At 42.4% G+C, this 25,145-nt stretch overlaps 2 protein-coding genes across 3 annotated transcripts; both read right to left on the bottom strand.

Annotated features, from left to right (window-relative positions):
* Nucleotides 1-1,306: 1,306 nt before the first annotated feature.
* On the bottom strand, nucleotides 1,307-12,825 carry LOC104665186 (olfactory receptor 51E1). Of its 2 annotated transcripts, XM_030917309.1 has the most exons (3): nucleotides 12,727-12,805; nucleotides 4,015-4,183; nucleotides 1,307-3,933 (listed from the first exon to the last, which is right to left on the bottom strand). In XM_030917309.1, the coding sequence occupies exons 2-3, from the start codon at nucleotides 4,142-4,144 to the stop codon at nucleotides 3,188-3,190; spliced, it is 876 nt and encodes a 291-aa protein (XP_030773169.1). In that variant the 5' UTR covers nucleotides 4,145-4,183; nucleotides 12,727-12,805; the 3' UTR covers nucleotides 1,307-3,187. The 2 variants fall into 2 exon arrangements, with proteins under 2 accessions (XP_030773169.1, XP_010365258.1); XM_010366956.2 differs by having other exon boundaries at nucleotides 1,307-4,183; nucleotides 12,727-12,825.
* A 3,156-nt stretch (nucleotides 12,826-15,981) lies between these two features.
* LOC104665185 (olfactory receptor 51D1) lies at nucleotides 15,982-19,776 on the bottom strand. The gene is made up of 2 exons (XM_030918631.1): nucleotides 19,626-19,776; nucleotides 15,982-16,970 (listed from the first exon to the last, which is right to left on the bottom strand). Exons 1-2 carry the CDS (start codon nucleotides 19,774-19,776, stop codon nucleotides 15,982-15,984), a joined length of 1,140 nt encoding a protein of 379 aa, XP_030774491.1.
* Nucleotides 19,777-25,145: the final 5,369 nt, after the last annotated feature.

Here is a 25,145-nt window from a genome sequence, read left to right as displayed (position 1 = left end):
AAGAGAAATATGGGATCAAAGTTACAAAAGCAGTAGAAATTATGTAACTTTATTTGGAATTAAATATGAAGGTTAAGAGAAGAAAAAGAAAAGGCCATGATTCACTCCTAGGTTTGAGGTTTGCACATCAGAATAAGTGGTGGTGAGATTAACTGATAGATGAAACATGAATAATGAATATAATTGCATAAAGAATATCATGAGTTTGATTTTTGGACACTGTGAGCTGGAAGCATCCAAATGTCTGGGTTACACAGGCCATTGGACCTATGTGCCTAGAGCTCTAGACTAGCCCAATAGTCTAGTCTAAAGATACAAATTAAGTCACTGATATACAAATGGCAAAGTGAGTGGTGTGTGTGTGTGTGTGTGTGTGTGTGTGTGTATGTGTGATTGCATACGAATTAGAGGCCACTAACTCAAATTTTATAGACCAGCAGCAAATACAAGTATTAATTGTGTAGGAATTAGAGGCCTGATTTGAGGCCTTTTTACACCATATTCTCTCACCAGGCAGAGTAGAAGGAAACTGAGAAGTAAGAAGAGATACAAGAAGAAAAACATGAATGTGATGCCACAAAGGGCAAAGGAAGAAAATGTATCAAAAAAGAGAGTGGTCAACTATATTAAATGTTGTTGAGAAATCAGGGAAGATAAAAACTAAAACCTCAGACACACAGAGGTTCCTGATGATGTATAGTAAAAGTTATTTGGTAGTTTCACCAAGGCCAAAACTAAACTGGAATAATGGAAGAGTTATATGAGAGATGTGTAAGTGAAAGTAAGTTATAGATAACTTCTCTAAGAAATTTGACTATTAATGGAAAGAGACAGAAGGAATATGAGTTTAAACAGATTTATACTGGTTGTTATCATTGTTGCTTTTAATATGGAAAGGGACTTGAACATGATAAATGCTTGGAATGATTCATTTGAGAGAGCAAGGTTGAATATCCATGAGGGAGTAGAGACAATAATGTAAGTTTCCTAAGAAGTTGGGATGGAAGTGATCCAAAACAAATTAATAGAAACCTATATGAGACACAGCTTGATGTCATAATGATTAATAAGGACTTTGTGATACTTATGCTAGTGTGAGGAAATACTTCCTTCTTTGATAAATTTATACCTCTTATGTAGGTATAAACATACCTCTTATGTAGGCATAAAGGAAGAAGAGCAGTCTTTCCTGAGCCCTTCAGTTTTCAGTTTTATTATTTCCTTTAGTTTTTAATCTATTTATTCAACAACTATTAAATTTGTGTTTTATTTAAAAGGCTAGAATGCTTTAAGAACAACAAAATCATTTTCAGAGACTTGACACACTAATACTTTATTTTTCACTTATCCGACTGCCTGGAACAAATACAAGTGGGAGTTGCAAATGACAGGTTTGGCTCTGCACAGTTTTTTCAGGAATCCAGGCTTCTGGTGATTTACTCTGTGTAACACATAGCTTCCCAAGTCACATTTAATGTCAACATGAAAGGCTGCACATGGGAGGGTTTTATGATCCAGGTATAGAAGTGGCACATGTTTCTTCCATTCACATTGGAAGTAATGGCTAGAATTTAATAATACCCAACTCAAAGAAGGCTGGAAAATTGCCTGGCTATGTGTTCAGGATGGAAGGAATCAGGTTTGGTGAAAAGTAACCAGTACTGAGTATAAGCACTATTATGTTCTAGGTACTCTGCTGGGGGATTCAATGATGACCAAAGAGCAGTCAATGATGAACAGAGATGATATTCAATAATAAACAGTGCCCTCATGGGCTTACAGTCCATCAGCAAATACAAGTATTAAATAGGAATTTCCAAACATGGTATCCATTACAAAAGGGGATGACAGCGTGTTATAGGAATCCATATCAGGGAACCTGAGGCTTGAAAAAGAAAATGACTCTTACCACATATATGATCACATGTTTTAGTATTGGTTATTTGAGTTTCTTGGTTAAGACTGTTGTCATATCCTGTTGAAGATGAAACCTATTGCCCCTCAGAAGCAAAAATGCCTGATTCCCATGCCTAAATCGGATTGCTTTCCTGGTCTCAAAGTCCCTGTTCCATACTACACAAAGCCCCAAATAAAGCATAGTCCTGAAGATTCCCTCACTTTCTGGCTACTAGTCACACTCAAAAGGCCAGTGTTATCTTCAACACCTGCCATTCCATAGTTTCCATTGTAACTGGTGGCTCCCTAACCTCACTGCCTATCAGAATCACCTATGGAACTTTTAAAAATAAATAGCTTGCTATAAGCCCTATGGCAGACTTTCTGAATAAGAATCTTCCATAATAGTGAACCTAGAAATTACTTCTCCTTCCAAGACACAGGTAAAGTGGCAATTGGACCAGGACAATAAGCAGTAGCTAGTGGGATTAAAGCCATGAGTTCTGTTACCAGGAAATTCCTAAATACAACACTGGATGAGTGAGAAGAAATTAAATACCTCCTCTAGAAAATGTAAGACTCTGTAAGATATCTCCAACCCCCTATCCTATTGGTCTCTCTAACAGTTCTTCCACATAATATGAGATTGGGCATGAAGTCTTTTTTTTTTTTTAATTTTTATACCTGTATGGCCCAATTTAATTCACTGATCCCCACTGAACATCAATTTTCCCATGGCTACAATGAGGGTACTAATAATAGCTTTGCCTAATTAAAAGGTTGATAAGAAAATTAAATAGGAAAAACAGTGTCCATATGCTGTGAAAACTCTCAGAACAGAGTGTGTCAACTTTCATTAATGTAGGTAAATGTACTCTTCTCAAGGCTTTACTTCCAATCTTCCCCTTAAGTGTTAGTGTCCAGAGGAAAAATTATTTCTTCTCTATAGAAGTCATTTTGAAGACAGTCTTTTTCTGAGATCCAGTGCGGTTGGGAGTTCTGAAGAGGAAGTTACAGTTTCAAGCTAGATTATCTCATTTTATTACATTCTTGTGTTTATTTTCCTTTTGCCATGCTTAGACCTTGGCAAATGTTCTCTAGATGTACCATTCTTACCTCAGAATGCTGTAAACCATCAGTAGAAGCAGTTTAGATTTGGACTGCATGGTAAAATGGAAAGGATCTGAGTTATATTTTTATTAAGGAAATTTTTTTTTCTGAATACTGTCTTCCAAAATGTTGACATTAAAATCTGAATCAGAGGACTTCAAATGGAAAAGAAGTTTGACACCTAGGGCTCTGAAGTATGTGTGGCCACATGAAAAAGTCGAAGGATGCGCTGTCGAATCTCCTTTGTCTTCACTCCGTAGACAATTGGGTTGAGCACAGGAGGAACCAGCAGATAGATATTGGCCAAGATGACTGGCAGGAGAGAGTCACGCCGCTTGCTAAAGCGATGCACCATAGACAATCCAATGAAAGGTACATAGAATATGAACACAGCACACACGTGAGAGACACAAGTGCCAAACGCCTTGGCCTGAGCTTCACGTGTCAAGCCCAACACAGTCTTAAGGATAAGCAGATATGAGAAGGAGATGAGAAGTGAGTCCAGGCCAATGGCAGAGATGATGACAATAAGGCCATAAATGACATTGACCCGGATATCATCACAGGCCAGCTTCATGACATCTTGGTGTAGGCAGTAGGAATGGGAAAGGATATTGGAGTGGCAGAAGGGCAGCTGCTTGATGAAGACAGGAAGGGGTGCCATCAGTGCAGCCCCCCGCACCACAGCAGCCACACCAATTTTGGTGACACGAGGCAATGTAAGTACTGTGGCATGGCGCAGTGGGTGACAGATGGCCACATAGCGGTCAAAGGCCATGGCCAGCAGCACTGTGGATTCCATGCCAGACAAGGAGTGAATGGCAAACATCTGTAGCAGACAAGCATCAAACTGGATGGTAGTGGAATTGAACCAGAAGATGGCCAGCATTTTGGGCATGGATGAGGTGGAGATGAGGATGTCAATGCCTGAAAGCATGCAAAGAAATATATACATGGGCTCATGCAGGCTGTGCTCGGCCCGCACAACGTAGATGATTGTCAAGTTACCTAGCACAGCAATAAGGTAGAGGGAGCACAATGGGAAGGCCAACCAGAACTGAGCCTCTTCCAAACCAGGGAGGCCTATTAGGATGAAGTATGTGGCACTGGATTCATTGGCATTGGGACCCACCATCATGAAGAAGCTGAACTGTGACCAGCACCAGGCAGGTAGAGGCTGGAATGCAAACATAAACCATTGTCAGATCCATAAGAATCCCAATACCACACCTCACTCTATCCTGATGTCCTGTTCTCTAACTCAAACTCTAATTCCATTTCTTATGCAAATTCTAATCATATTCTAAATGCAGTCTCACATAATCTAACATAAGTCAAGAACCAGACACAAATTCATCCAGTCCTACTTACTAACCCCATCTGTATTGTTAATCCTGGCAGCAAGTGAAAGACTAAGACAAAAATTTTAAGCATATTCCAAATCATTTAGTTCTCCAAAGAAAGGCTACTGGCTGAATATAAAAGAACCTTAGGTGATAAAAATATCTAATCATTTCCTCTATCCTAGCTTACTTTTATGCTTCCCTATGCTTAATACTAACTGCAATTCTAAGCGTATCATTAGACTATCTTTAAGAAAAAATTCCAGTCCAAGTGTAACAACACTAGTAGTAACAGGTTAATATTGAAACCTAACCCCATCATAAATCTAATGATCTCCCCAATTCTAGACTTAACCCTAACTTTAACATTAACTTAATATTTGACCTTTTAATAACCATTTCAATCTTAAAGATTGAATTGATGATATTCAACTCACAATTCATATTCTATTTTATTATGATAAACAGTAATCCAATAAAAAACTGACGCTAAATTAACCCTGAACCCTAACTCTACATTACCTTCTTGTCCAAATGACCACCCAAAGTTTTACACTTGTCCAGACTACTCAGTTTATTTCAAAAAAAGAATGATGGCTTTAGTGGACACCACTGGTGTCCCAGCCAGATCCCATTCACAAAGCCAGTGCAACCATCTCCCATCTACAATGAGCACTGAGTGCTAAGGGCTCACAGCTCCCCTTCTTTCCAGAGGATTGTCCTTGGTCAAATGGGAGGCACCTCACCCAGGAGGTTACACTGTGCCCCCATGATGCACATCTAGAGGCCAGTGGCTGCCTGACATAAGGGGTACCAAAGGCCAGCCCCATTGCCTCTGGGTGCAGCAAACACTTTGATGCAATTTGTACTTCAGAGCTTCCCAAGGAACCAGCCAGAGGCTTGTCTCCAGTTGAGACCACAGCCCTGCTTAGCTTTCTTCCCCTGCGCTGCCAGGATTCCCTCCTTCTTCTTCTAATGGCAATGTACTCCCTCAATATGTCATTTGGACAAGAACCCCCACCTCAGGTTCTGCTTCTAGGAGACCCACCCAATCCAAGAGAGTGAGAGTGATACAACTAGAATACAAACCCTGAGGGGTGATGGCATTAGAAGCACTGGAGCCATAATCAATCCTATAGCAGAATTCAGTCTGCAAACTAACTGAAACTGACTATAAAAATGATTTGATATTACTGAGGTGGGAAATGTGAGACTTGGGTCATCTCAGATTGTATGTCTCTGTTAAGAGTGAACTGATTCCCTCCCTCCCTCCCTTTCTTTCCTGCATCTACAAATATTCATGTGCTCCTACTATACAGTAGCCCTTATCTGAAATGCTTGAAACCGGAAGTGTTTCTGATTTGGGATTCTTTTTTTATATATTTTGGAATATTTGCATTATACATACCCAGATCAGCATCCCTAATGCAAAAATTGGAAATTTGAAATGCTACAGTGAGCATTCTCTTTGAATGCTCAAAAAGTTTCAGATTTTGGAGCATTTCAGATTTTGGATGTTTGGATTAGTGATATTCAACCTGTATTTATTAGATCATGTATATTGTAGTTCTTAAATTGATTTGGCCCTTGAAAGTTTGAGAGCTGGGGTAGGGTTTTCTGCATGGGTTACCAGAAAGCAGCTGAGTATAAGTCAGAGTTCATGGCCAGCATCAGGAGAGGTTCCGTAGGCTCAGGCTGTGTCACGAATCTTTGTACCAGCATCAAGCCGTCGCCCAGAGGTTTCCTCAGACCAGACAGAAATTAGTGGGAAAACAATGGGAGCATGAATAGTAGAATAGAGGGTGAGAGAGTTTAATTCAATCTGCTGGGAAGGGAAGGTTTAAGGCAGACAAACCATATTTAACCTAGAACTTCAGGCAAAGAGGCCAAAGTCATCAACGTCCCTTCTCGCTACTGCAGCTTCTCTGCAGCATGTGGCACCGGGAGCAGTTTCCTCCTTCTTAGAGATTCTCCCTCTCCTTCCTGCTGCTCCTCAGCTCTCTCTAATCACTAATTATTGGTTTCGTTTCTGGATCTTCACTCTCCTCTCCAAAATTGTATCTTCAGTGCTCTTCTTCTTCCATACTCTCTTCCTGGGCCATCTCATCCCCTTCAGTAAATCCATTTTTGTTGTACAAACAATTGATCCCCAAACCTATTTAATGAATTCTGAATTCTCTTTGGTAATCCAGGTTCATAATTCTGAAGACTTACTAAAAGGGTTCACCTGATCATCTTTCAAGCACATCAAACTCTCCATGTTCAAAAAACAAACTCTCTCAGAGGCAGTATTATATAGCCATTGAGACTATGAGCTTTGAAATCAATCTTGCATTCTAAAACCAGTCTAAAACCTCTAGAGCTGTGTGATCTGGGGTAAATCATTTAACCTTTCTAAGCCTCAGCATCCTCATCATTAAAATGATTGTAAGAGTCCCTGCCTAATAGGGGGTTAATGTGAACATTAAATGAGATGATAAATGTAAAGCACTTAACACAATACCTCACACATAGTAAGTATGCAAAAAATAATATCTGTTGCTGTTAACCATTTTCCTCCAGTGTTTCTTTTTTTCTGTTATGGGGGCCTGAACCATCATACAAACCAGGTTTTCTGATCCTGACTGCCACACCTCTAGGGTAACCTTCCTCATCCACAAAATCCCAACAATCTAACCAGATGAAACCAGTTCACTCCCTATTATTTTTAAAAATACCCTTGAAACTCCAAGTTGATTCTAGAATAAAGACTAAACTTCTTATGACATGGCTAAAGGTCTGTCTTTCATCACCCGGTCCTGGGTTCCTCCCTCACCACTCCTCACCATGATCCCTATGATCCAGCCACACTGGAGTTCATGCTATTTCACAAACATAGGGCCTTGATTCCCATGACTCTGTGTCTTTCTGTCTTTTTTACTTCTCATCCCCTTGTCAAGAAAAACTGTTCCCCACAGATCTTCCTCCTTGACTTCCCGCACTCATTTTTCACATCCTGGCTTACTGTCTCTCTCCTATGCTACTTTTCCTAAGCCTCTTTTACCTAGGCATAATTAAATGTTTACTGTTCTGTGCTCAAAAAGAACATTATTTAGGTCTTTTTAAATACATACATGGGCTCTTGATTTACCTTCTTCATAATAGTAACTACAATTATTGCTATATTTTCCCCTGAATTATGAGCTCCTGAACACCAGGAACCTTATTATATTTATTAATTGTTTAGTTAATGTTTGTGGAAGATGAAAATGAGGTTTATCAACAGGAGAGTCTCTTAGTATACATCTAGTGAGGGTAACACAGCCAAAGGCATAGATAAGACTGCCTGTTATCTGTACTAGAGAGACTTTTGAGAAGGATGAGATAATGTTTGGAAGGTCAGTGCAGAGTAATTTTAATTTTATAAAAATAATCTTTAGGGTCAAACAGAAAAGTCCTTTCTTACCCAAGGAGCCAGATGGCCAGAGAAATATATATATATATATTTATAATATATAATATAATAAATGTTTTATATATATATGTATGTGTATACACACACACACACACACACACACACACACACACACAAAAGAGCAGCTGCAAGGTCTTGGTCCTAATAAATGCAAAGTGGACATGCAGCACAATTTGTCCTAAGAGCATGATAGACCTAAGATCCCTCACCTGGAGACATTGGCAAGAAGGCTCTGGTACTCCAGAGGGTCAGATATCAATACCATCCACCAGTTTCACATCAACAGACATGGCAGAGCAGGTTGATACTCAGGATTTTAAAAATGTGCTGTCTTAGGAAATACACTGGGAAAGCATTCTGGCTGGGCATATGCAACACTATTGCCTCTGAAGGTAGAGTGATGTGGTGAGCACAATCCTGGGGCTTAGAACACAAGTCTTGGCGCTAAATGTAGTGAATAATAATAACTGCACAGTGCTGCCATGAAATTGTATGAGATAAGGTATGTCTAAAGGAATTGTAAAAACTAAATCGGAGTACACGTAGTGCATTGTTTTCCACAAAAATGAGTAACAAGGTCTCTGAAAATGTACGAAATTTCATATACTTCTTAATTCCCCAAATTTGTCCCTTAATCACCACTCAGACTCTATGTACACACTCATACACACACATATTAACTAGCAGTCAATTTCTCACAATAGCAAGACTGGGTACTGATATAAAGATACCAGAAATCAAAAAAAGGAAGATTCAGCTGGCCTGGGAGGGAGGTGCCTAGGCAGTATAAAATGGGCAGCTATCTCTGGGGCTGAAATATCAGGCTGGACCCCAGAAGACTACAGCAGGAGAGAAATGAAGCGATGGAGAAGGAGTCAGCCAGAGAGCTCAAGTGCCACCCTTCAGACTGACCAGCCCTGAAGCGTCCCAATGTTCAACAGTCCCTCCATGAGACAGGCAGAGGGACCAGATGACTTCTAGATGGCCTTCCACCTTGAGCAGCTGTTAGTAATTAAAACTCACGAAATGGTTTTGAGCTCTGGAGGAAGTTGGAACTAAATTTTTTGAAAATAAGGCACAATCAAGAAAAAATAAACTAACAAAGCACTTTTTTTTTTTTTTTTTTTAGAAAGCCCACACACTGCTCTAATCCCCAAGGAATAGCCCTGTGCTGAGATTTTCTGTGAATAAGTTGAACTATTTTAGTAAGTTCCAGGAATGTTTCTTGGGGAACTATGAAGGACATCTTAGCTTTTTCTCAGGAATAGGGGAACAGGAGCTCCCAGCTGTAAAGACTGGAAATCCACATGGAGGCCTTCAGTCCTCTTCCTTCCTTCCCCCAGGGCTTCAGAACTCTGTCTCCTAATGCCAGCCCAGCCCCCCCTCACCAGCCCATCCTCACATTCTTCCCTAGAACTCCTTCTCATAGACCCATGGAAAAGCAGTCAGAGTGGTAGACCAGACAGCAGGAGAGAAATGAAGGGATGGAGAGGGAGCCAGCCAGAGAGCCCAGGTGCCACCCTTCAGACTGGCCAGCCCTGAAGCGGCCCAATGTTCCACAGTCCCTCCACAAGACAGGCAGAGGGACCAGATGACTTCCAGATGGCCTTCCAGCTTGAGCAGCTGTTAGTAGTCAGAACTCAGTGAGGGGTACCATTAGCCTATTAGCCCTATCTCTTCTGACCCAAGAGAACAATGAGGTCACCTTTAAACCTGATTTTTTTGTTTTTATAATATGAACATGGATTATTGAGCACCTACAAAATGACAGAAATTATACAGTGTCATCTGTATAAATATTATCTGTAAGCTTGGGACAGCTCTGCAGAAGGTGAGGGTATATAATTCAATCTGCTGGGAAGGGAAGGTTTAAGGCAGAGAAACCATGATTAACCTAGAACTTCAGGCAAAGGGGCCAAAGTCATTAACATCCCTTCTCGCTGCACCATGGATCCTCTCTGTATTATGGGTGAGTACTGTGGATCCTTTCTATATTATGGGTGAGAAAACTGAGGCTCCAAGACATTAAATAACATAACCAAAGTTTAACAGGTGACTGGCAATGCAGAAACTTAACCTAGATAGTCTTATACCAAGGCCTATCCACTTTCCCTCATTCTAGGCTGCCTTTAATTTTGCTACACCTTCTGAAAGCTAATAAAATCCACCCAAAGGGCGAGACATAAGAAGGGCTTGGTAAGTAGCACAGCTGCCCTCGGTATACTCTTAGAAGGGAAACCAAGAGGGCTGCAAAGAGGACTCTTCTGCACTGGAACTTGGGGCACTCACCTCCTCTTTCAGCCCTGACTCCAAAGGCTGTAACATGGGTAGGCCCCACAATGGAGATTAAAAGGCTTGTCCTCTACCAAGTATTTCCTTATTGTCTAATTAGAGCCTCTCATCCATCTGTCAAGCAGGTATCATTAATCCCATTTGACAGATAAGGATGTTGAGGGTTAGTTAGAGCCCTTAGTGCTAAATCTATTGCTTTACAATATGCCAAGCTACTGCCCTACCTCTCTCCATGTCTCCTTAAGAAGGGACTTTGCTTTGTAAGCACTATTTCAATATTAATCTCCCAGGAATCCAACACCGAGGACCCATGAGTCCAGGGGCCCCGCTTGGACTCAGGACACATGACCAGCTCTCCCCACTAAGGTTCAGTGTGGAAGGAGAACAAGGAGGAGATTCATTGTCACTGTCATTATCTGAGCTAAACACACAGAATGTTTCATGCCCAGAGCAATGGAATGGGGGCCTCTGGTGCTGCTGTCTGCCTCTGGGAATATTTAGAAAAGAATGTCCTTGGAGAGAAGCCCAGACATACCTGGGAGCCTCTGGCTCCTATTCCCAGGCACAGAGAGGGAAGGCAGACCTCAGGGGCAATGCTGTGGCTGGCAAGGACTGGAGGAGCTTGTCAATTGATACTTAAATAGAGCCCCTTCCCTAACATTTTGTGAAGGTAGTAGCCCCAAAATTACTTCCACTCAAATTATCTGCATCCACTGTGCCCCACACCTTGCTTGTATTTAATAAAGCAGATGAACTCCTGCAAGATGTTGGCTACTCTTCTTAAAATGGCCAAGATGAAAATGGAAAGATGAGAGAGAGCAATTTCTAACTCCCAGAAAGCAAAGTGAGCCCTTACCCCACCCTGCTCACTCAAGTCAGCCTGACCACCTAAAATCACCTCTAGGCAGAGTTCCTAGGGTTCAGGTCTCTGCTCCTCCACTTCCTGAGTAGGACCAGATAAGTGTTCTAAAGATCTGCAAAGCTGTGCCTAGTTACCAGTTCCCTTTAGAGCTACTCTGGCTGCAAGCAAATGTAAGGCAAGGGAAATGCCCAAAGTGGGATTTTGATCAGTGCACTCATTTTTTCAACAATCACTGACGGACTTCTGTGCCATACTCCGCTGAGTACTAGAGATATAGTTCCAGCCTTCCAAGGGTGGGGAGAAATGGAGACAAACATGCAGCCATCACAGCACATTATGATAAATTCTGGGAAAAGGGTGAGCAAAAGGGCCTCAGAAGCAAAGACAACAATAGCTCAGCGAGCTTTTTAGCCTCCAAGGGCTTCCCTGAGGAGGTGACATCTGATCCGTGACTGCAGGACCTGCTGCAGGCAGGTAATGGGGCAACGGCACAGGCAGTTAATGGGGTGGGGGCACAGCAGCATTCAGTTAGACAACAAAAACATATTGAGTGTCAAAAACTGGAGAGAAACAGTAGATAAATCAGACAAGATGATGGCTTTTATGGAGCTCATATAACAAGAGGCCAATAATGAGAAGTAAGTAAACAAAATTTCAGATGAAGATATGGGCACGAAAGACAAGACAGACTGATAGGACAGAGAAAGATGGGTGCAGGACACTTATACTGGAGACAGGAGTCAGAAAAAACCTCTCTTAAGGATGTGACATGTGATGAGAAAACACCAGCCATTCTAAGATCCAGGGAAAGTGCATTCCAACCGGGGAAGACAGCAAGAGAAAAGGGTCCCCCAGTAAGAATGATATTGGGGAATTCATGGAACGAAAAGAAGGTCAAGGTGGCCAGAGCATCAAGAGCACAAGAGAGTTTGAGAAGGTGATGTGAGAGGAGGGCAAGGACCTCATCAGGTAACAGGGTCTTGCAGGATATGGCAAGGAGCTTTGGTTTAATTCTGAGTGACGGGGGGAATTTCAGCAACAGACCTGATCTAGTTTGTTTTTAAAAGTATATCCTGGCTAATACAAAGAGCCAGAGAGAAAGAGAACAGATCTTGTTTGGAAAGGTGAAAGTGACTTAGTGTAGCTGGGGTAAAGAGTACAAGGCAAGGGGTGCTGCCGTGTGGACACTAATCTACTTTTTAAATGGGCTGAAGACTGAATCCTGATCCTAGACACAGACCAAGCTGAGATCGGAGCCCCAGGAAGATTACTAAGTCCCAGTCTCAGCCACAGCCTGACTCCTGATGTACAGCATAGAATGAGCCCAGCCTCACTCAGAGTCCCACCTCCACCCCAGCTGCAGCCTGATCCCCAGTCATAGACTGAGCTTCAATCACGTTCACCCTGTTCACACACCAAACCCCAACCCAACCCCAATGCAGCCCCAGTCTAACCCCAGCCCAGCCTGTCCTCTGTCCTCATTCACGTCAGTCCCTGCCAGCCTCTAGATGGGCATACTAGTAAACTAATCGCTGAAAAACTGTTTGAAAACTACCCTTAGGCTACCTCCAACACCCACACGCTTCTGTTCATCGCACAAACATAGAGATCACTAAGGCTGCCCATTCTTTGAGTCAGGGGCTTCCTACACATCTCCCACTTCTGGTTCTTCACAGCCTGGCTTCTCATGCACTCAGCAAGTCTAACAGGAGACCCCTAGCTGCAAGTAACCCATGCACCTGGACATGCCCCTGGCCTCCTGCACTCACCTCAACTCTATGGAAGGAACGTGGGACACCCTTTGTCCAGTCTTCCTCCAGAAGAGGTCTGGCAGGCTGCACTGAAATACAGCCTCTCTGTCTCCGCCTACTTCCTTGGACCTCCCTTGTCAGGGTTATTTATTCTCTGCCTTACCCCCTCCCTCCTTCTGCTTCTTCCTGCAAGGCAGGACAGAATGCTGTCCAAACGGTACATCAGCAGGTACCCCTCACTAGCCCACTGTGGTTCTGGACTGCTTCTCAGCTTCCGTGCCCTGGGAGGATATGCCTGGGGGTATGGGGAGGAGGGGCAATGGGGAAAGGGGTCTCTAGAGTCCTCCCCGATGGGCCGCTGGGATCCTCATGCCAACTCCCAATGTGAAGTTAGATAGGGAAAGTGAGTAGAAAAAAGCTAGAAGAAACTCATTAGTAGCCAGCGTCTTCGTGAGGGTCTTTCTCCAAGTCTCTTCTCAGATTTATCAAACTCAAACAGGAGAATGGCAAAGGAAGTTTGCAGAGACACTCCATGGTTAAGTGTCAGTCCATTTCCATCCTGAAGTGTTCTTTCTGTCCTGCCTTCTCTCCTTTGGTGGACCCTGTTTAGGTTCTTGCTGAGTGTGGAATCCACTGGGTCCATCCTCCTTTCCCCAAAGCCCTAGGGCCACATCTTTTTTTGTCTCCCAGGCTCTGATCCCTGGGTCTGGCTAACTTATAACCAAGGCCCCCAGGGACAGTACCTCTGCCATCCACTCTCTGGCCTTAGATCACTGAACTTCTGGCTGAGGACAGAAGACATGGTTTCTTTAACCCTCCCTACCCACAACACCAGGCATGTAAGACCAATGACATCTGGTTTGTCTCTTAAGGGCAAAAATAGTCAGAGAACATTTTAGAGAGTTAGAGAACAATTTGAATGTAAAACTAAATACTTCATATTTTGAAATAAGTAAAAACTACATCTATAAGTAGAACAACATGATTTTTAGTTGCTCTCTCCTTATTTTTTACTGATCAGTTTCACAACTGTAAGTTTCAAATTCAGAACACAGGACATGCTAACTCAAGCTATGCTAAAATAGATAATGGCAAACCAGACCATTCTAACTCAGACCACATCAAAATTACTGGTGACAAGAGCTTCTGGTGCCTACAGGGCCTGTAGCCTGACACTTGCTATCAGAACCCCGGAGCCATCTCTGCTGCCTCCATTAACCTCATTAACTTAGACATGGCAAAGACTTTAAAAAATACCAAAGGGACTTCTACTTCCATTCAATATGGAGTAACAGTGAGACATGTGGAAGGGCAGTGAGACATGAGACAAGATGAATAATGAGGTGAATGCTACAGTTTTTCAGCTTCCTGCCTTAAGGGAGTTTCCATGTGGCAACAGAAGGGAGACTGACTGGCTTCCCCTCCACCCTTGCTTTCCCAGAGGGATTAGGAGAAACTCCCTACAACCAAGGCTTTTTTTTTTTTTCTGAGTCAGAGTCTCGCTCTGTCACCAGGCTGGAGTGCAGTGGCACTATCTCAGCTCACTGCAACCTCCGCCTCCCGGGTTCAAGTAATTCTCCTGCCTCAGCCTCCCAACTAGCCGGGACTACAGGCACACGCCACCACACCCAGCTAATTGTTGTATTTTTAGTACAGATGGGGAACCGAGGCCTATACATGCTTGGCAGACCAGCCAAAACGGGAAGGGAGAGGTGAGCATACCACGACCTGCTATTGAGGCAGGAGGGCAGGGTTTATGGAGGCCATTGCCTCAGATAGCAGAGGCAGGAAAGGTGGAAAGAGGTAACAAAAGCCCTTGAAATCTTTGTGTTCAGGATGAAGAAGGTGTGGTCTGGCCTGTGAAAACGTGGAGCGAGGAAGCACCATGTTTCCTTTCATTCCCACAGACTGAGCTATCACCCAGGCTGACCCCAGGCTGAGAAACTGGGCATCTTAGAGTCATATCTCTCAACTTTGGAAATTATTTCTGCTGCTCACAGCCAGACTTCTTCAGTCTCCCTCTTCCATTCCAAGATACATACAGACACCACACATCAATCAATGCTCAGAAATACAGATGCTGTTCCCACTCTTGTATCACACAATACACACCCAACACACAAAGAAAGTTTACCTTAAAACATATATACCAGACATATGCACTAAAATGCCATCAGTACCAACAATATGCACACAGAATTCAGACATACATTTCACCAACTTACAACTAATAACACAGATACTGCACAAAATGGTTTTACATCACAAATATTATGCACAGTAGACATATGCCCAAACACGCTGAAAGATACAGGCATCACAATACTACACATTCCACACACTCATGCACCACATTCACGTATTACAAACATAAAGAAAAGGTAGTGGCAGCATTTTTACCAGATACACATAAAGGTACTGCCCACCATACAGATACAGACACCAGCATTCTCACATAGACACATATATATACCAACTAACAGATACGACAGAAATACAAATGTTCAATCAGAGACACGACTCATGAAACATACATGTGCCAGGACATAGCTACCACACTCACCAGGACGCAGCCAGTATGTATTCCATGTGTACACTCTCTCACATACACACACACTGAAAAGCACATGTATCCACAGAACACACCCACACATTCACACCCACAAGCAGAATACATGGCACCCTTATGGACAAATAGTTGTATAGAGTCACACAGATGCAAATTGCCAGATTTCTCAAATCTGCCAACACACCCTCCTGCATACAGAAACTTAAACATTGCATGTGAGCTGCCTCTTGTCTTGTTGCTGTCTCTCCAGTTACTATTCCCCAAATGCCTTCATTAACCCCTGATTATAGCTGGGTAACCACTTTAGGGTATTTGCAATAACTTTTATAGTCCATGCAAATTCACCAACATGGGCACATGGGGGCAAGAACATTAAAATCATACTTCAAGACCGGAATGAATCATGAGGTGTGATCTTTATAGCCTCCCCATGTCAAAACTAGATGTATTTTCTAGCTGAGAGAGAAGGAGAAGGCAAGACCACCATAGCAGAGGGACTAGGGTGATCATTCTCCAGGATGTCCGGACAGGGTCATAAGTTCAGTACTGACACATTCCTGGAGACAGAATACATGACCTACTTAAATTGCTGGAAGAAGACAGCACAATAGGTTTGATGCTTTATCACCAAGGCATTCAACAGGATCCTAATATTCCCATCTTCCATAGTAGTAGTAGTAGTAGAAGTGAAACACTAGGGTGTCTCACTTGCCACCTTGTGAGAACATACAGAGGACCCTTGAACAGATCTCTTTGGTCCTGGCTCCATAGACAAGGGGGTTGACTATGGGTGGTAGCAGCAAGTAGGTGTTAGCCGTAACTACATGGAGCAGGGAGGCGGGACCACCCAGCCTATGCACCACTAAGAGTCCAATCAGGGGTACATAGAAGACCAGAACAGCACAGAGGTGGGAGATGCAGGTGTTGAAAGCCTTGAATGCCGCCCCCCGAGGGGACAGCTCCAAAACAGCCCACAGGATGAGGATGTATGAGAAGCCAGTGAAGCGGGAGTCCACACCCATGACTGAAAGGATGATGAAGAGTCCACAAACTACATTGACCTTGGTGTCAGTACAGTACAGCTTTATAATATCTTGGTGCAGACAGAAGGAGCGTGTGACAGTATGTGTTCGGCAGTAGGGCAACCGCTTCAGGATGAAGGGCAGAGGGAAGAAGAATACAAACCCCCTGGTCAGGGCCGCTAGTCCAATCTTGGCCACAGTACAACCCGTCAGCACAGAAGCATGGCGCAGTGGGTGGCAAATGGCCACAAAGCGGTCAAAAGCCATGGCCAGCAGGACAGCTGACTCCATGGCTAACAGAGCATGGATAAGGAACATCTGGGCCAGGCAAATGTTGAACTCGATCTCCTGGATGCCCATCAGGAAAAGGCTGGCCATCTTGGGCATGGTGATAGAGGAGAGGACTAGGTCAATGGTGGAAAGCATGGCCAGGAAGAGGTACATGGGCTCATGCAGACGCTTCTCCACGCGAATGATGAGGACAATGGTCAGGTTACCCAAGGTGACTAAGGCATACATAAAACATAGTGGGAAAGCCAGCCAAAAGTGTATGGTAGGCCCCAGGCCAGGGATACCCACCAGAAGGAAGTATGCAGGGTGGACCAGAGTTCCATTTGAAGTGGCTATGACAGGGACCAAGAGCTGGGGCTTCTGTATCCCAAATCCAGGGTCTAGGAAAAGGAAAAGTAGAAATATCATTCAATTGTGGCTCAGAGGAGAGAAAGGACTGATGAGGAAAAGGCACTGGAGTGGTGACAGTAGCAAACAGGACTAAGTCATCCTAGTAATTCTGAACCCTAGTCTCTCTCTGCTCTGATTCTCCTTATGTACAACTTCCTCGACACCTTGAGCCTTACCCTGACCCTCCAAGGCCCCAGTGCTGCACAAGTAGATTCTATTACTGTCCAATGAATCTCAGTGTGTAAAACATATAAGACAGTCCTGCATCTTCAGAGCTGATGTTGCTGCCCAGGCCACTGCTGTTAGCCTCTTCTCATCAGAGTAAACTTGTAGGATTGCTTAGAACGGTCCACACTGACCAGCTCTTCTGATGTATGCTGGGGTTAGGGTGGGTCTGGGTTCAGATTTAGAGGCTCAGTCTATAGCTGCCTTTAAGACCTATTATAATCTAATTTAAGATAGGGAGCAGGGGCTCAGTCTGGGATGAGATTTCAAGAGAGGTTTGTGTTTAGGCCTGAATACCATTTCTCAAACTTTCCTGATAGAATCATCTAAAGTAATTGAAAACACCATCCCTCCAGGGCCTGCTCCAGGCCCAGAAAACCAGAATTGCCAGGGCAGGGTTTTGGAAATCTTTTTAAAAAACAATAAGCCCCACTGGATACAGTGGCTCACACCTGTAATCCCAGTACTTTGGAAGGTCGAGGCGGGCGGATCACGAGGTCAGGGGTTCGAGACCAGCCAGGCCAACATGGTGAAATCCCGCCTCTACTAAAAACACAAAAGTTAGCTGGGCATGGTGGAGCGCACCTGTAATCCCAGCTACTCAGGAGGCTGAGGGAGGAGAATCGTTTGAACCTGGGCAGCAGAGGTTGCAGTGAGCTGAGACCACCCCACTGCATTCCAGCCTGGGTGACAGAGCGAGACTCTGAGTGACAGAGCGAGACTCAGACTCAAAAAAACAAGACAAATCAAACAAACAAAAAACAATAAGCCCTTTCCCCTAGGAAATTTGGGCTTTAAATCAGAGAATTTTGGGGAAAGTTGTTCTGGTGTTCTTGGGGACAGGGAGGTGAATGAAGAGGGACTATCATTTCCATTTCCAGCTCCCAAACGAACAATAAACAGCATCTACCATCAGGATCTCTCAAGCCCCAGGTGAGAGTCAGTCCCAACTTGTGCTCAGCAAGAAGAGCATGTCATGGAAATCAGATGCAGCTGAGATATGAAAAGAAAATCAGCCAGTGCTGCTGCTGTTACTCCACAGTGTTCACAGGTACACCCCTCCCTCCACCTACTCTCCCTGGTGATCACACAACGTCCCAGGCTCAACTTCTTTCTCTCCACAGACCACCCTGTTCTAAGCCTGTGTCCTGAGATTCAGCCATATAACCTACCACCTCCTTGATATTTCCACCTGGATAGCCTATGGGCCTCCCACGCTTCTTGCCTCTAACAGGGACCCCTTTCAAACCTGTTCCTGATCTTAGAGAATACTACTGCCCAGGACCCAGGTCACCCAAGTCAGGGCAGCTGGTCTCATCGTGACCCCTCTCCTCTTTTGCCCCACATGCAATTCAGCTTTTCCAATTAATCTATTAGGGCCATTCCTCTTACTTAATACACCTCCTCCCAACTTCATTATATTATCCACTCTGCCCTGATTATAAAAAGAGCCTTCCAACTTACCTCCCTGCCTCAAAACCTAGTCTATTCCAAACCACCTTCCACACCACTGCCATCTAAACAGTAAAACTGGACACATCGGGCTCCTGGTGAGCAAGTTATAAGTGATTCCCATAGCCTTCCAGAAAAGTGAGAACTAGAACTCCACAGTGTGCAGACAAGGCCCTTCACAGTGTTCCTCTAACTCAACTCTCCAGCCCAGCTTCAGTTTCCTTCTTCATTATCAATCACCACCAACACGCCCACCACCACAACACATACGTCCACATACACACACAAATACACATTCACACACATATTTTTTTCCTGGTAAAGTAATTCCCCTTGCCTTGCTTAAATGAAGAGTAGGAGGTAGGAACTGAGGAGTCCTGTCCTGGGACAAAGGATAGGCAAAGCTTGGAATGGGTCTCACAGGCTTGAAGAAATTCCTCTGTGTAAGAACAAGGTCCAGGAACCCGGCTATTGTAAGCTGGAAAAGGTGTAAGCTGGAAAAGGTGTACGCTGGAAGTCCTCGCCAAACAGCCAAGCTGACTGATCAAGGCCCGGCTTCCTTACGCAATGAGCCCTCTGTGCCTGTCTCTGCGGACCTTCCCGTTGCCTCCACTCCCTGGGCTGAGCCTGGCGCACTCACCATCAGTGCTTCCCCAGCGCATGGAGGCCGCCCAAATATAGCTTCTCTGGGGCCCCTCGGGAGTGTGAGGAGTGATGGAGAGTGAACGAGTAGTGTCTCCCTGGCACTGACGCTCCGCTCAGACGCCCAAGGAAAGCTGAGCCTTGACTCCTGCCCAAAGGGACTGAGCTCCGTCACAGCTCAGGAGACTAGAGGGAGGCTGTGTCGCGGGGCGGAAAGGAGAAGAGGAATAACGGGGCTGGAAGAGAGTTGCTGCTGGAATGGAGGGGTGGGCACTCAGCAGAAAGCACGCAGACAGGATTACCAGCGCTCTGAACCCACTAACTACCCCCCGGGAATCGGAGCTGTGTCAGGGACTCTCGCTTCTTCATGCTGCCACCTTGTGATCGCATAGGGGATCTGCAGCCTCGTGGCCGTCCCTGGGCAATGGCTCCGAGGATGATGCCTTTAAGGACCAAGGACCCAACTAACTCTAGCATCTGAGCTCCTTCCACTCACTACTTGACGCTGCCTCTTAGCTCTCCCTCTCACCCTCTCAAGCCCACCCTTTCTTCCTTGGGTCACTAATCATAGATGTCCCTCCAGAAATGAGTCTGTGTGGCATATTTGTTTGAATATGGGGCTCTAGAAGGAAATAGACTTGGGTCCACCCATTTATTACTAGTATGACTACTATAACCATTTAACATGAAAGCATTTAATGTGAAAAGCAAAATGAGATACTAGCAAGTCTCCAGTGAATGTTTGTGTTCATTATTATTAGTCAAAACAAATGGAAGAGCCAATGATGTAGGAAATCAAGCGCCACAAAAGACAGAGGAAAACTATATTGAGAAGGAAGATTGGTCAGCAGTTCAGAAAGCTGCTGAGAGATCAAGTAGTGAAAAGACTGAAATCAAAGGTCACTGGCTACCTGGATAACAGGGTGGAGGGTGGAATCTTGAATGCAGCAGTGTGAGGAATGTGTTAGGAAGATATGAAGAGAGTAGATGTAGACAACCCTTTTAAGATATTTGTATGTGAACAGAGGAGTGAAATGGACAATACTAGGAGGATTTATAGCTCCACAGAGATTTTAAAATGTGTATTTTGGAACTAGAAGAGACTAAATGTCAACAGGATGGAGTTGATAGAGAGGCTCCTTGTTCTTTACTCCTCACATTACTGGTAGCTATGGCACAGGAAGACAATCTGTCTTCCTCCTCTATATAGTAACCATGAGTAATCTTACTTTGTCCAATAGCTTTCATCACCCAAGCAGGCCGGACCAATCTCCTAAACTCCAAATATGGTGAAGTCTATTGGACATAGGTGTCCTTCAGACACCTCAAACTCAGCACCTAACTCATTATTTCTAAGCTCATTGATTTCATTATCAACTAAGCTCATCATCTCTGGTCTTCAGTCTGGACCCCACTCCCTGTCTGTTTTATGTTCCCTGTCATATAAATCACTCCGTTGGCCATGTTAAAAATTTAGAAGTCATCATCCCTGCCTTCTCCCCATCTCTCTCTCACCTTCCTCCCCAACCACATCCAGTCACCAAGTTCTCTTTATTTTATCTACTAGATATCTATTTTATGAATCTGATTATCTTTCTCCATCTTCTTCGCCTTTTCTTCATTCCAAGCCAAGACGATCTTTTGCCTAGATGGTCAGACTCACTGAAGAACTTTCCTATCAATCTGTTGTCTGTGCTGTGGCCAGTGTGATCTTCCAAACACAAATCAGTTCATGGCGATTCTCCATTGCCTTTAGAATGAACAGTTGAATTCCCCATTGCCTGTAGAATGAACACACTCCTGAACCCAGCTCATAGGAACTCCATAAGCCATCTCAGTGCAATTCTCCATCCCCACCTCCAACCATTTTACCTCCCTTTTTGCATACATAAGTCCTATTGGACCCAAAATATTTCCACATCTTCAATGTGCCATGCTCTCTCTCACCCTTCAGCCTTCACATATATTTTTCCCCTGGTAAAAACATTCATCCCATTCCCAGTTTTAATTCTTAGCCTTTTCTGTTTAAACATCCTTGCTTAGAAAGACTTTTCTTAACCCCTAATCTTGGCAGGACCTCTTTACTCTTTTTCTCTTTGTTTTACTGATAGCATTTAATGTTGTGATATTATTTTTCATACTTATGAACATATCTTCATATCTTTGTAGGGATGGTGGACAGTAATGTGTACGTATAAAAGGAAACATGTACAGAGTCCTCTTCTATCCACTCTTAAGGCAAAAATTATTGGTCTCGTTGATCTGCACTCATACCTCACAAGTCTATTACTTCAATTGAGGCATTCTTAATGGGCAGTCCTCTTAAATTATTAGTAATATTAATAACATTATGTACCTAGTTGGCACAATTTCCACAGGCACTTTTCAAGCATTCATTTTTTTTTTTCCTTTCCATGATATTAAGAATGGATCTTATTAGGGTGGCCCACAATACGACTTTAAAAATAATAGTTTTCCCTGTACTTGTGTTTCAATATTTTTTGAAGGAAAGAAGGGAGGAAAAATCACTCAATGTAAATGGAATGCTAAAAGGGCCAATGGATAATGGAGAGCTTTGGCCAAACATATACTCACAGCTTAGGAGATCCTAAAAGGTATGAACTTGCCTAATTCGACAGCCCTATATCATGACACCTCAACTCTCCCTCAATATGGCCCCATGTTGGCATCCTCCTAGTTCCTTAAATAAAGTTCTATATCTGTACACCTCCTTCCAAGCATTTGCTCAAATGCTTGTTTTATCTGGAATGGTCAACCTCTTTGTTTCCCTCCTCTGAAACCTAACATTTCTTTAGTTTCTGTTTTAGGTGCTATTTCTATAAGAAAGTCTTTCCTGTAAGAAGATGTTTTCTTGCTTCTGTAGTATCCAAATTTAATTTTCAGATGACCAATGCCATTGTTTTTTGTTACGAGATAATGATATGTGTGTCACACACAAAGCCTTACAACCTCCCATGAAAAAAAGAGTGTAATTGTACCTAAAGATAAAAATGATTCCTTGTGTTAATAACCTGTTATAAGGCAAGAAAAAGAAACATGGTATGAGAGTTAGAAAATGAAATTAGTCGTTATTTGTAGATTAGTGATGGTATATGTAGAAAATCCAAAAGACTCTATTGATAAGTTATTATAAATGAGTATGTAAAGATTGCTGAATACGTCAACTTACAAAATTCCACCATATTTGTTTATAAAATTTTTTAAGCATTTACAATAACAGAAAAATCAGATGTCTAAGAGTAAATCTAACAAAGAATGTAGAGGAATCTCTGCACAGAAAACCACAAAGCATCCTTAAAAGAAACTGAAGAAGACCTAAATAAATGGAAGAAAACACTATTCTTTTTAATTGGAAAACTCGATAATGTGAAGAACTTAATTAGACCCCAAATATTTTCTATAGAATCAATACAATCCCAATAATATCCTAATTGGTGATTGTGTAAAATTTGGTAAGCTTGATTAAAATATACTGTAAAAATGTAAATTGCCAAAATTAGCCACAAAACTCTAGAAGAATGGGACAAAGGGAGATTTTATATACCAAATATCAAAAATTTAAAAACTATAGTAATTATGCATATGTGGCATTTGTTCAGGGATAGATAATTGAGCCAATGGATGGAAATAAAATTTCAGAAGCATACCTACTCATACACAGCCAGTTGTTAAATGACAAAGGTAATTCTGTGAGGCAATCAGAAAAGGAGAATTTTTTTATTAAATGATACTACAATAACTGAATATCCATATGGATAAAATATAATTTGAGCCCTAAATTCACACTACTTATAAGAATTAATTCTTCATGGTTTGCATATATCAGTACAAAAGGCAAACCAAGTAGCCTTCCTGAAGTAATGTAAAAGAATATTTTCATGACCTCAATGAAAGATTGACTTCTCAATGCCGTTAATTCATCCATGAATATTTATTGAGTGCCTAATATATGACACGTACTCTTCTAAGTGATGGAAACACTTTAATGAACAGAACAGGAAAAAACTCCTGCTTTTGTAGAGCTTACATGCCAGCCAGTATGATTTAGTTTCCTGTGTAGGTGTATCTGTCTAGATGCATGCCAGATAGTTTTTTTTTTTTTTTACTTGCAGTTTATAAATTTCACCAGGAATTATCTAGAAATAGATATTTTATTTTATAAATAAGTAAGCATGGCATATCTTAACTCTTAAGACTTGGGTCTTTAGCTTATTAACCTTTTCTCTCCCTTTTTTTCTTTTTTTTTTTTTTCTTTTTTTTTTTTTTTTTTTTTTTGAGACAGGGTCTCCCTCTGTCCCCCAGGCTGGGGTGCAGTAGCGTGATCATAATCCACTGCAGCCTCAAACTCCTGGACTCAAACTTATGGACCTTTTCTACCAGTTATTTTCTTGACTATTGATTTTACTCCATCTTCCCCATCCCCGCTTTCCTTCCTTCTAGAATATGTGTATTTGCCCTCCGTGTCTTTTATCTATTCTCTCCTTTCTATATATTTGTTGAAAAACGAAGAACTAAGCATGATCAGTTTCAGAGATTCTTTCAGAATGTTGGACAGAAAGACAATGCCCACTTGGCTTCTATTCAGCTTCTATTCAGTTTTTTGTTTTTTTGTTTTTTTGTTTTTTTAACGTACACATTGAAGTTTTAGATATTCAATAAGATATTTTACCTCTTCCCTCTTTTGGCCCAGAATCAATTGACACAGGAGTCAGACAGATAAAGATAAAAATGTAGGTGTGATAACTGAAAAAAATACTAATTTGGAGGGTTAGAGTTTTCATATGTGACCCATTTACTTTCAGTTCTTCATATCCAAATTAACCTACCCAGCTAGTCATAATCAGAGTACAACATCACAAGGACTCCCCCACCCTCACAGAGGTGAGTTCCTCCTGAAATGGCAGGGAACAGACCTGAATGCATACCGTCTATAACCAGGTAGATTCAACAGAAGGACCTGGAAGGGGCTGAGCCACAATGGCTACTTCCTTCTCCAAAACTCACTTATATATGTCACTCAGTGCCAGAGGGAATGGAAAGAAGCCAAGAGCTCTACTCTAATGGAAATTCTTCTACATGGGAAAGAGGCCAGGGAGAAAGTTTTCCCCATATAATTTGCATACTCTGTTTTATTGTTATCGTTACATTTGCCACCCTCCATCCCATATTCACGGGTTTCATATCAGCAGATTCAACTGATTGCAGATCAAAAACATTTCTAAAAAATAAGAAAAACAACTTCCATCAATTTACTTCCCAATTTATTATAATTCATATGTATTAGCATGAATTATGAAACTTATATCTCCTAAAATTTTGCCTAATCTTTCTTTTCCTCTGTATCTTTCCCTCTTCCCCTGCTTAGTCCTCCCTCTCACATTCTTTTTCAAACACATACTCATTGACAGCAGCACTGTGCTAGTTCATGCCAAACTTAAACCATCCCTGTCTTAGTGGTGTTGGTATTCCATGGAAATTGAATTCAAAAGAAATGGCAATTCAGTGGAGGAAAGACAGTCCATTCCTCCATTGAATTGCCATTTCCATTGAATTTCCCATGGACTTTGGAACAGAAATGGGAAATTTCAGCTAATAGTGCTGGAGGATTGGGCATCCTAGACAAAACAAACAAACAAAAACAAGCTCCACCTGAATCTCACACGTTAAGTAAGAATTAACTCAAATGGATTACGATTTAAATATAAAATGTAAAAGTGTATAATTGTTACAAGAAAACAGAAAATCTTTGAGATATAAGACTCGGTGAAGAGTTTCTTAGACTTAACACCAAAAATATAATCCAGAAAAGAAAAAAACTGATGAAT

This window comes from Rhinopithecus roxellana, chromosome 15, assembly GCF_007565055.1.
Source record: "Rhinopithecus roxellana isolate Shanxi Qingling chromosome 15, ASM756505v1, whole genome shotgun sequence".
Lineage (NCBI taxonomy): Eukaryota > Metazoa > Chordata > Mammalia > Primates > Cercopithecidae > Rhinopithecus > Rhinopithecus roxellana.
The sequence above is the reverse complement of the archived record's forward strand: the minus strand, read 5'-3'. Positions and strand labels throughout refer to the sequence as shown.